Consider the following 12,705-nt stretch of genomic DNA (forward strand, 5'->3'; position numbering starts at 1 on the left):
TTTTCTTCCTATCAGCTTTCTTCACTGTCCAGCTTTCACACCCGTACATAGTAATAGGGAATACGATGGCATGAATTGATCTAGTCTTGGTGGCCGATGACACATCCTTACACTTCAGAATCTTTTCTAGCTCCTCATGGCTGCCCTTCCCCGTCTCAATCTCCTCCTGATTTCTTGGCTGCAGTCTCCGGAATCATTCTGCACAAGGGCGGGCTGCAGGAGACACCTCCCGGCCAGTAACCCAACTCAGCCTTCCGCAGTCCCATCTGTTGCCCTCAGAACAATGAGGGCAGGATGGGAAACAGCTGCTTTGCCTCCCTCTTCCCCCACTCCCGTCCTGTCGACGGGCCCAGAATAGCAATTGTGTTCTTAGCTCCTCGGCTGCCAAAGCGCTCGCCGGCGGCTTATGCGTGGCGGAAAATTGGGATAGCGGCTTGCTTAACCCTTTCCGTCCGGGCCCCGTTCCCATGCAAGAGGAAGGGCGCGAGGCGGCTTTAGCGTCCGGCCTGGCCGCTCTGCCCCCCCTACTCCCTGCAACGGCGATGGAAACAGAAGAGGCTCTCATCCCGTACTGCACCGTGGTGTTGCAATAGGTGAGAGCGACGGAGGCAAAAAAAAAAAAAACACGCAACCGCTCCCAATCCCTAGCCCCCACCCCAGAGCAGCAAGCAAGCAAAGGAATCAATCACCCAGCCTCTCAAACCCCGCAGTAAATAAAGAGGAGGGGGGCGGAAAGAGAGGCATCGGCTGCAACCCACTTACCCGCCCTTCGCGCCCTGCCCGCTCTTCCCGCTGCAGCTGCCGCGTTGACCTTCCTGCGGCTTGCAGGAGCCGGCGCGAGACGGGAAGCCCAGCCGCGCGCCAGGGCCCAGCCAAGTGGGCGGGGCGAGAGGGGCGCGCGCGCCGCTTCTGCAAACCCAGACTTGGAGGGAGGGGCGGGTAGACCCGGCGGAGAGGGAGGCGGTCACGTGAGCTGCCGCCTCTGCAAAGGGAGGGGGTGGGAGAGGGTCCTCTCCCTGCACGGGGGCTTGTTTCCGAGCGCTGCGAATTTGGGTGGGGAAAACGTGCATCTAGAGCAGTGGTTCCCAACCATTTTTTGGCCAGGGACCACTAGGTTTTTTTTGTTCCGTGCAGGGACCCCCAGGTTCAACATAAAAATTCTGAGAATTTGAAAATGAACTTTAATCATAACTGTTAGTTAAACATTAAACTTAGAATAATATTTGAATATATTTTTTATAATAGAGAACTTTTAATTGAAAATGTTAATTTATTATGGGTTTGTAACTTTGTTTTGCGGACCTTAATTTAGTTCTCGCGGACCCCCGGTTGGGAACCAGTGATCTAGAGAGAGGCAAAACCTCCCATTCATAACTGACCGATGTCCTTTTGGGGGGGATGTACTAAAACGGATGACAGTCTAATGTGACGTTCTCCAGCCAACCTCGGCAATCCCAAAAAGTCACTCGCTCGCACAGGCAGATCTAAAGCAGGTAAACGTTTATTCAGGAGCCGCAGGTACAGCATAAGCAACCCACAGGTTCAAAGCTGCTAATGACAAACCAAACTACAAAGCATAACTTTAAGCACAAAGCAATCCCAGGTGCAAAACCAAGAAGGCCTGGGAATTAGGAGATAACGGTGCCTGGTAGGAAGTAGGGAGTGAGCAAGCCATAATACTGAAGTTGCCTGCTTGAGACTCAAGGTCAGAGCAGGGGGGGAAGGAAAGGAGCGGGGACAGCTTGAACAGCTCAGAGAAACAAAACCAAAACATGCACTTGAACAGAAATGGGCCTAACTCATGTCAAGAGCCTGTCTGGACAGCATGACTCCTGACATCTAGCCCATTAGAAACAATGGGAGAGGCTGCACAGGAGCCTGGAGTGTCCATAGACTTGCATGGGCTCCAGAGTTGCAAAGAAAATGTGGAATGGATTTTCCAGCAAAGTCAGTCTAAGCCCAGATACACGACTCTGGGCCTGGAATGACAGCCCCCCAAGTGGATTGACAGCCCCTGGGACTAGCACAAGTGTTCTGGAGCGGGAATGATGCCCCTCCCCCCCCAGTGAAGTGACAACCCCTGGGACTAGCACAAGTGTTCGAGGACTGGATTGACAGCCCCTCAAGTGGATTGACAGCCCCTGGGACTAGAACAAGTGTTCTGGAACCGGAATGACAGCCCCCCCCCCCACCAATGAAGTGACAAGCACACCTGTTCTGAGGCTGGAATGACAGCCCCTGGTTTTCACCCCATGTTGGAACGCAGTTAGAAAAGCAACCAGGGAGAAGGAACCCTAAAGAGGAAGAAACACTACAGATGGGGAAAGAGACTCGTTTGTCTTCTTTCCTTTCGCCCTTGTGTTTTTGACAAGTATGCAAGGTCTTAAACACAGCTCCTCTGTACACAGTGTGTGTGTGTGTGTGAATAATCTTTCCGGGGCAAATAGCGGAAAACCCTCTCTGTTTCTTAATCTGAGCAGGGAAATAAAAGATTGCTGCGGTTGCTTCTTTTTCTCATTGCCAAGATGTGTATGGACAAGACTGTTTCCTGACTTGCAGGAACGAAGACATTTTGAAAGCTGCAGGCTAACACTGCTTGGCATTTGTTATCTGTCACATTTTTATACCACCTACAGATTTTAAATTTTTTACAATTAAATTACAAAAGGTGCAGGTGGCAAGCACTTCCTCAAAGGAGACATTCAATTTGTGAAAGAAAAAGTGGGGGGATTTCTCTTCTAAGGTAATACTTGGAACACAAGTGCATCATCTGAAAATAGACAATATACTTTACAAAATAACACTATATGGAACGTATGCCAGTTTAGCTGATTCAGTTAAAGCTCATAATGATGAGTCAACTAACACTTCTCTAATCTGGTAATTGCCCTGGTGAAATTAAAGAGACAGTATTGTGACAGTGTAATCCTAAACAGAGTTGCTCCCTTCTAAATTATTTGAAGTCAATGAGCTTAGAAGGATGTACCAAACAGATTTATTCTCCAGGTGTCGGGCTTGATTTTGCTGTTTTCGGAGGAGGAAAAGCACCCACAACAAACCGCCTTCCTCCTAGTCATGATGCATACCTATTCTTATGATGCAGACCTATTCTCTCCAGGATCAGAGGAGCATGCCTATTATCTTAGGTGCTGTGGAACACAGGCAGGATGGTGCTGCTGCAGTCGTCCTGTTTGTGGGCTTCCTGGAGGCACCTGGTTGGGCCCCTGTGTGAACAGACAGCTGGACTGGATGGGCCTCGGTCTGATCCAGCGTGGCCTTTCTTATGTTCTTAGGACATCTTCACTACCCTCCACTCTCCCCCTATATTGCATTACTGTGAGGTTATTGGGGACTTGATCTTCGGAAGTCGCAGATCAACAAGTCACCACTAGCACTATTCACGGCTACTAGTAAAAACAGATACTAATCATGATGCATACCAGTTATCTCCAGGATCAGAGGAGCATGTCGAATATATTATTATATATATTGTGGAACTCCCTGCCCCAGGATGTGGTGATGGCTGCCAGCTTGGAGGGCTTTAAGAGGGGAGTGGACATATTCATGGAGGAGAGGGGTATTCATGGCTATTAGTTAGAATGGATACTAGTCATGCTGCATGCCTATTCTCTCTAGTATCAGAGGAGCATGCCTATTATTTTGGGTGTGGTGGAACACAGGCAGGACAATGCTGCTGCAGTCATCTTGTTTGTGGCTTCCTAGAGGCACCTGGTTGGCCACTGTGTGAACAGGCTGCTGGACTTGATGGGCCTTGGTCTGATCCAGTGTGGCCTTTCTTATGTTCCTCTCGGATCCTCCCGGCTAGGGTTGCCAACCTCCAGGTACTAGCTGGAGATCTCCTTCTATGCCCACTGATCTCCAGCCAATAAGAGATCAGTTCACCTGGATGAAACGCCTGCTCTGGCAACTGGGTTCCATGGCGTTGCAGCCTCGCCCCTCCCCAAGCCCCGCCCCTCCCCAGGCTCCGCCCCAAAAAACCTCCCGCCGGGGGCGAAGCGGGCCGTGGCAACCGGCACCCCGGGCCCTGCCCGAGTTCAGGCGTTACTCCCGTCCGTTACTATGGCGATGCGGGGCCTCCGGGGCGCTGGGGGGCGCTGTGAGGAGAGTCGGCAAACGCCGCAAGGGTCCCGTGTTCGGGCTTCCCCTGCCCCCCCGCATCCTTCTTCCCGGTGGGGGAGGAATAGGAAGGGCGGAAAGGGAGGCGGGTTCGGTTCGGGGCCCGACGGCGGTGCTGCTGCGGCGGCGGCGGCCCGGCCCATGAGGAAGGCCTGAGGAGGCCGACATGTCCGACAACGGCTTCGACCGGGCTCCCGGCGCGGGCCGAGGCCGGGGGGGAGGCGCCCCGCTGGCTCCCGAGAGGGGGGCTGGCCTGGGGGCGGGCGGCGGCGGGGGCTTCGGCGGCCCCGAGCAGCAGCAGCAGCTCCTCAGGCCTGGCTTCCCGCGCCACCAGGAGCCCCTCCGGCCGCCCAAAACGGCGCCGCCCGGCAGCAACGGCGCCTCAGGTATAGCCTCCCCCACCCCACCCCCATTTCCCTCATTCTTCATTCACGGGAGGTTTGGCCTTGGATTTGCCACTCTATAGATGCGCATTTCCCCCCATCCATATTCTCAAAGCTCAACAATAAGCCCCCATGCAGAGTTTTTGTGCATCTCTAGAGTGGCAAATCCAAGGCAAAACCTCCCGTGGATAATATTTAGAGCACGGGAGGTTTTTGCCTTGGGTTTGCTGCTCTTTAGACGCACTTTCTTCCCCCCCCCCCAATAAATATTCTCAAAACTCAACCACAAGCCCCCGTGCAGAGTTTTGAGAATTCGGATGGGGGAAATGTGCATCTCTGGAGGGGCAAATCCAATGCAAAACCTCCCGTGAATAAATGGCCCGGTTTCTCGGGCTGATCCGTCGGGAACCTTTCTCCCCCCCCCCCCGGTTTGTAGCCGACAAGGGGGGGGGCGCGAAGCCGGTGAAAAGATATTTCCCCTCCCTCTTTCTCCCCTTTCTCCCCCCCCCCCTTCAGAGCATTGCATCTTCGAGGGTGGGCGTCGCCACAACCCGCATTCAGATATTGCTATCCCTTAGGAGTGTTTCTATTTTCTGGCCGGCTTTTATTTACGCACTATTGTTGCAACCAGGGCCATTGATGCACGGGAGGTTTTGCCTTGGATTTGCCACTCTTTAGATGCACATTTACCCCCCCCCCTCCAAATTCTGAAAACTCAACAATAAGCCCCCGTGCAGAGTTCTGAGAATTCGGATGGGGAAAATGCGCATCTAGAGAGCGGCAAATCCAAGGCAAAACCCTCCATGCATAAATGGCCCAGTTCTAGCTGGCCCTTTGTACTGACTAGAGCCCTTTGCTTTTTAATTATTATTATTATTATTATTATTATTTATTGAAAAGGCTTGAGTGACTTGCGTTGTGGTGATCCCGTTATATTTCCTAGGGATTCAAGAGTAACAGCATCAGGCTGAATGGGTACACAAGGGCCCTTTATGCATGGGAGGTTTTGCTTTGGATTTGCTGCTCTCTAGATGCACATTTGCCCTGACCTGGATGGCCTAGGCTGGCCTGATCTCGTCAGATCTCAGATGCTAAGCAGGGTCAGCCCTGGTTAGTATTTGGATGGGAGACCACCAAGGAAGACCAGGGTTGCTGTGCAGAGGAAGGCACTGGCAAACCACCTCTGTTAGTCTCTTGCCATGAAAACCCCCAAAAAGGGGTCGCCATAAGTCGGCTGCGACTTGACGGCACTTTACACACACACACACACAGATGCACATTTCCCCTATCCGAATTCTCAGAACTCTGCATTGGGGCTTACTGTTGAGTTTGGAGAATTTGGATGGGGAAAAAATGGGCATCTGGAGAGTAGCAAATGCAGGGCAAAACCTTCCCATACATAAATGGCTACGGGCACATACTTTGCAGTTTCATTGTGGGAATATTCAGTAATGGCCTTGAAGAGAATCTTCCATGTTGAAATCGATTTTGCCACTGAAAAGGCATTGGGGGGCAGGAATGGAATTTGAATCATAATTTAACCAGACCGAAAATTGTGTGTTTATGTGACTTCCTCTGTCCCTGTTCCTCCTTTCAGTAATTGTTTTAATGACCTGGAAGAAGCACACAGATTTATGGATGTAACCATTGCTTAATTCACATATTGGTGGAGAGTGCACTATCATTTTATTGAAGCAGTCATTTTTACCTGTTGGCTGTGTTGTCCATGCAAGAAAATCCAGTTGGAGACAATTGCTGTAGTGTGACAATGGTCTGTATTTGGTTAAACACTGATATCCCACTGTGGCATTTATAGAAGTGACTCATACATTTGAGACACTGTAACGTCTAACTAAGATTGTAAAACGACCCTTGTTCATTATTCCCACTTTTGCCATAATGCTCCCTTGGTGACCTTGCCAGCGGCTCACAACCTAACCTCACAGGAACCCTGTTTGCATGTTGCAGTGAACACACGTACAACTTGCATGTACGAGGGAACATTTGTAAGAAAGAGCTAACACATGTTCATAGAATCATAGAGTTGGAAGGGACCACCAGGGTCATCTAGTCCAACCCCCTGCACAATGCAGGAAATTCACAACTACCTCTCACAGACACACACACACACACACACACAGTGACCCTTACTCCTTGCCCAGATGGCCAAGATGCCCTACCTCTCATGAACTGCCTACAGTCATGTTCATTTTACAAACGAAACTAGGGACTAGCACCTAGGTAAATGTGTAGTTTCATGCACATGTTCAGCTGTATATGCATGAAACGTGTTATTCAACATGTTACTCAACGTGTATAAAGAATAATCAAGGGTACGTCGTGCACCGATTGTACATGCACTCACTATAACTTGTGAATAGGGTTATTGTTACAATAAAATGAAGGGGTGGAACTATGTACAGGATCCTAAACTCTTTTAGAGATATGGAGACCGTGCTGCGGATCCAGTTTTTTATTTATTTGCATGTTTGGTTTTATTTGTTTTTGTATGTGGTGCTGATGATGGAATCCTCAGCTTACTTACAATGGAAGTAAGTTCCATTGAATTAATGAGAGTTATTTCCAATGGAATCTTAAGAATGCAAATAAGAAAATAACTGCTGGATCCAAAGCATGATTACTCCCACTGGGTTCAGTGGTGGTTTCTTCTGCTAGTTTGTTTAATCAAAATCTTTGCTGTCTTCATGGTAAGTCCCAAGGCCGTCAACAATGGTTGAATAGGTGTGCATAGAAATACCACCAAAGTTTCACTGAATGTTCTGGTTTAGGATGTAGCAGTAAACATACCACATGTTGGTTCTTGTAGGTTATCCGGGCTGTGTGACCGTGGTCTTGGTATTTTCTTTCCTGACATTTCGCCAGCAGCTGTGGCAGGCATCTTCTGAAGATGCCTGCCACAGCTGCTGGCGAAAAGTCAGGAAAGAAAATACCAAGACCAAGGTCACACAGCCCGGATAACCTACAAGAACCAATGAACTCTGACCGTGAAAGCCTTCGACAATACCACGTGTTGCTTATGCACCTATGAAAGAGAGCAATTGTTAAACTGAGGTTAGATTTTAGTGTTAATTTGAATTAAAGATTTGCAAAAACCAGTTTGTGTCGTGTGTGAAAAGGTTGGCATGTCTTGTACTTGAAAGCAGAGCAAAGCTACAAACGTCTGTATTTTGCTTTTATCACTGAAGAGAAATCATTGCTCAATGAACAAGCAGTCAAACTATGTTATCTGTTTGAAATGAATGTTTAGCCTACCTTGTTCCAGGGTCAGATAATATCTTTAGATTGTAAGTACCTCAGGCTATTTTGCTTATGTATGTCTGAAAAGTGTCATGTACATTGACAATACTGAATAAATAATGACAGTAGAAAATTCCTCATTGAATGGTGTTAAAACAAATCAGATGTACACAGCCTCCCAGAAAACATTCCTACATGGATACAATACCGTTGATCCACCCTATTGTTCACTTGCTTCGATCATCTAAACGGCTAGTCATTTATATCTTACCCATGTACAGGTTTGCCTAAAGTGAAGAAAAGCAGTATAGAAATATTTTAACAAATAAATAAATATTGTGATACAGAATTTTGAGTTTGTTGTGCTCTTCTGTGTAAAGTGAAAAGCTAGGATTTTAAAAGAAGTCTATGTGGTGATCTGAAACAGATTTGAAGAAGTAACATTTTGTAACAGATATGTCCATCACTTTTTTTGAAATAATATTTATTGCACTTTTATCCTGCCCATTTCTCCAAGAATCTCAAGCTGCTATACAGGATTTTCCATCCCAGTTTAATCTTCTCAGTAATCCTGTGAGGTAGGTTGGGTAAGAGAGAAAGATTGGCCCACAGTCATCAAATGGATATTTAAACCTGGGTTTCCTTAGACCTAATCTAATGCTGTAAACAACATTGACTCTGAATGGTAAATTGCAAGCAAGCTGGAGTCAGTTGTGGTATCTGAAATACTCAAAAGTGCTTTAGAAATGAACATAGATGTTCAGTTTTTGCCTAAAACACAGTGAGACAGCTTACTAATAAATACATCTAAACTATTTTTGTATAATTAAAAAGTAATCTTATTGTAGATGGCTGCAGATGTTATGTTCATGACATTTTGCTTTATTTCTTGTAATCTTGTATACCATAAGTTATCATGTACATATTGTTGAAGAAAAAAAAAGCCCCTGCAATAAGGTTTATTGGCGTGATTCTTGCTTGTGTACAAGGGTCCTCAGTTCAGTTCCCTGGGAAGACCATATTATTGGGGAATGTTGCGGCACCTTTACAAGCAGGACTGTAGTTTACAGGTAGAATAGATTGTTCAATGTTCCAAGATTTGTTTAAGAGACTGGAAATGACCTCTGTCTGGAACCTTGGGGGTCTAATGCTAGTCCATTCAGAAATCACTACTTATAAATAAGATACACTTCACAATTACATAATACTTTTCTATAAATGAGAATTTCAATTCTAATTGGTATAAATGAGCATCAGAAGGATTTGACTCCAAACAGCATGCCTATGACTAGAGTATTCAAAAGTTGCAGTCCTACCCTCTGTGTGACCCAAAATAGCCATGGCAGATAGTTGGTTACACTCCAGTCTAAACAACTGTAGTGGATATTTGTGCCATAACAAACTGATCTAATGAGAGGCTGATTTAGATCTCACTTTGATGCCAACCTTATCATGGACAGTGCATCAATAACAGTACAAATGTACTTTTGCACTCATATTAATTGAGTTCACTTCTCTGTTCATACATTTCTTACACACCTTTAAGATATTTTTGAAGTTTTCCAGTGATGATCTAGACTTGTGGGTTCTTTTCTGACATCAGAATGTTCTTGAGTTCCTTTTGTTCCAATTTTGGGTGGATTTCCTGGTGTAATGGAGCTTTTTCATAACAGCAGCATACGCCTTGGTGCCTAGGTAAGTAACCACTGCCTTCAGGCAACCACGTGTGCCTTTACTAAAGAAGGAATAAAGTTGTGCTCACAGGTGTCGTAGCTCAGTCTTGTGTTTAAGAGGCTACACAATGATGATCGCATCCAAAGCATTCCCATTCTTTTTAGCTCTGAAGTGCTGCATGCTATTTAATGTCAAAAGGGAAAAGCACAAGATTTAACCTCTGTAGCACTAGCCTGAGTTCAGTGGGACGTGCTATAAGGACTCTCAATCTCGCTTTCATCTGCTGGCTCTTCGGCTGAAAGCCTAATGGCCTTGCATGCAGTTTCATAATACTGTCACTTGTTTAAAAGAGTAGAGCTTTGAAAATGGCATTGTGTAGCTGGCTCTTGTCTCATTTAAGGGCCTGTAACTCTTAACGAGGCAGATATCATCACACACAGCCTCTATGGTGTTGCCCTGTTTGAAACACGGTTGTGCCATGAAGATTTCGTTTGCAACCGTGTCCCCATTGCTCTGGGCAGGCACACGAAATGTTTGTGTCAGGAGAAGAGGAATGATAATTACAGAGGCATGCCTTGGGGGTAAAAAGGGCCATGTGTTCGTATGGCGGTCATAAGACAGTAGTAAATTGTGTATTGTATTAGTAGCAAAGGACTGGAAGGTGTGGGGGGGTATCACTGTCCCATTTCCAGATGTTCCAAACAGATTGTGATATAATGAATTTTAATGGATGACAATTAGTCAAAGTTGCAGAATTAGCTTTGGGGTGTGTGTGTGCTGTGCCGAGATGCCTATACCCAAAGAAAGAACTTGAGTAAAACAAAATATATTTCCAAGCTACGAAAGGAAAAAGTACACTTTCTCAGTATTATATTGTAATGCTAGGTATAAAACACACATTTATTGAAGAGTAAGTCATTATTTTTACATATATTCCTGAAGTGAACCTGGAAAGTTGCTAAATTTTCTCAAGAAACACTAAGGTTCTTTTTTTTAAAAAATTATTAAATTTTTATATAGAATACAGAAAGTGAAAAATAGGGAAAGTGGGAGGGCAAGGCATTGACACATAGTTGGGCCCATGTCTTGACCGAGTCCCATCAACACCATCAAATAGTAATATTCCATTGACAACTTGCAATAAATTAATCTTCGCTATTCAGAATATATAACCTTTCTCTCTCAATCATACTTGTTATACAATAAAGCTGACAATTACCTACAATATTATAATCTTGATCTACAGTTATTTCTTTACATACGAACACAGATACTAAGGTAAAACATGTCTATCATTAAAAAAAAGTTGCCACCTCTGTCTATGATCTGTCATATTATTTTTTTTGGAAGCAAATTAGTTAATTTTGCCATAGATGTGATTCTACTTGCAAGGTATATTTATAATTTTAAAAAATATATCAGTATTCAGTTGTCAGAAGTGCTGTGAGTGAAGAGGAGTTGTGATTCAGATGAGGGGGGGGTTAAGTAAAATGATACATTCAACTGATTTATTAAATCTTATTTAACGATATTATTTGTACTTGGGTTTTATATTTTCAGATTTCATACTTGTGAATGGCTCTGGGTGTTTTTACATGCAACTACATATTAGTTACGGCACAACAGTATGTCTGTGTATTTGGATGCTGTGTGGTATGCATTATAATGGGCTTGGGTTAAGTTAATACAGATATATTACATTGGACATATTTTAGGGGAAAGTGGGGTATAAATTTGCAAATGCAAATAGATATCTAGCTGGTAATTTTGAAATGCCAGAGTAAATGCTCATAATTGTTTATCCTCTGTGAAGATGTGCTTAAAACAAGGGAAAAGATAAATGGATTTTTAATAGTTATGTAGCGGAAGCATCTTGTGTTACAGTAGTCTTTTTTTTTTTTTAATTGTGTTTATAATAACATTTCAGAACACTCAAGAGCAGCATCTTTACCGGAAAAAAATTGTTCTGTATCCACAATTCCTAAACCTCAGGTGGTTGTGGCTCCAGCAGTAATGTCAAAGCTGTCAGTGGATGCTCCTGAATTTTACCCTTCAGGATATTCCCCTAATCAGCCTGTAAGTATTTAGCATTATCCCTGGTCATTTTCCAAGCAAGTGAAACAAGTGTTTGTCTTCTTGCAGGGTTCTCAGTCTTTTTGTGGAAGAAATGGCTTTTATCTTCAAAGGTACATTTCAAAGTTTTCTGAGGTGTTGTAGGAACCTTGAAGGTCCTAAAACACTGAAGTGCTTAAAAGAAGAGTTTTTATGTATGAATCTGGTGTTAGTTCAGCTGGGCAGCTTGTAATAAGAAGTTTAATTATTATGAAATATTTCATGCTCTAAGAAAATGCTTTGGGGATAGTTTGAAAATCGTAATTGATGAGTAACATGGCTTCCTTCTATTTACAATGAACATTGTAAGTTAGAAGTTCATCTGGGAGAGGCAGGGGTGCCAGTAGGCCTGGACAAAAAAATGTCCTGTCCCTTTAATAGAGGATTAATGTGTGGAAATGGGCCATTTAAGCTTTTCATGGTAAATAATACCTCATTAAATTTCTATTATAAGACTTTTTTATTTTGCAGGCAGTTGGCAAGCCTAGCCCCCATTAGCTGCATAATAGAGTGGGGCTATTGATTATAATTCACAGTGGGTAGCCGTGTTAGTCTGTCTGCAGTAGTAGAAAAGGGCAAGAGTCCAGTAGCACCTTAAAGACTAACAAAAATAGGTTGTAAAGTGAAACTTGTGTTCGTGAATACTTCTATGTTGTGCATCTGTGAAACTTCTTTTTAATTTTTTTTACCTCAGTGTCAAACTAAAAAGATTTTGTTGCAGTCATTATGTCTGTAATTACATTTAATGTATAGAAAATAAAGTATTCATATAATATTTTATAAGCGATTGCACAGAACCCAACCTTCCAACAAAGGTAAAGGCAAACCCAAGAGTTCAACAGATAAGTCGACAGGGTTCTTTGATAGGAAGCCTATGTCGGGAGCGATGCAGTAGAAATGGATTCTTGAGGAATAAGAAATAACATATTGGCTATATTGTGACTTTTTGGATCAAGTAACTAAAGAAACTGGAAGTGCAAATGGAGCCTCATTATTATCTGGAAAGCCCATCTTCTTGATCTACTTCTAGCCGTGAGTCTCTGGAGATTTTTGGATTATTATACTTACCTGGCCCACTTGGTACTTTACGAACTTTTTGCTTTACCTGTTGAACCTTGTTGACTTACCTGTTTAACTCTCG

The 12,705-nt window shown here is 44.4% G+C and overlaps 1 protein-coding gene across 1 annotated transcript in view; it reads left to right on the forward strand.

Annotated features, from left to right (window-relative positions):
* The first annotated feature begins 4,303 nt into the window (after positions 1–4,303).
* Positions 4,304–12,705, forward strand: part of PAIP1 (poly(A) binding protein interacting protein 1) — a 28,153-nt gene continuing 19,751 nt past the window's right edge. The window contains exons 1-2 of the mRNA XM_056849050.1: positions 4,304–4,523; positions 11,380–11,528. Of these exons, the coding sequence (XP_056705028.1) occupies positions 4,304–4,523; positions 11,380–11,528 (369 nt within the window). The remainder of the gene's footprint in view (positions 4,524–11,379; positions 11,529–12,705) is intronic.

The sequence above is a fragment of the Euleptes europaea genome, chromosome 4 (genome assembly GCF_029931775.1).
Source record: "Euleptes europaea isolate rEulEur1 chromosome 4, rEulEur1.hap1, whole genome shotgun sequence".
NCBI lineage: Eukaryota > Metazoa > Chordata > Lepidosauria > Squamata > Sphaerodactylidae > Euleptes > Euleptes europaea.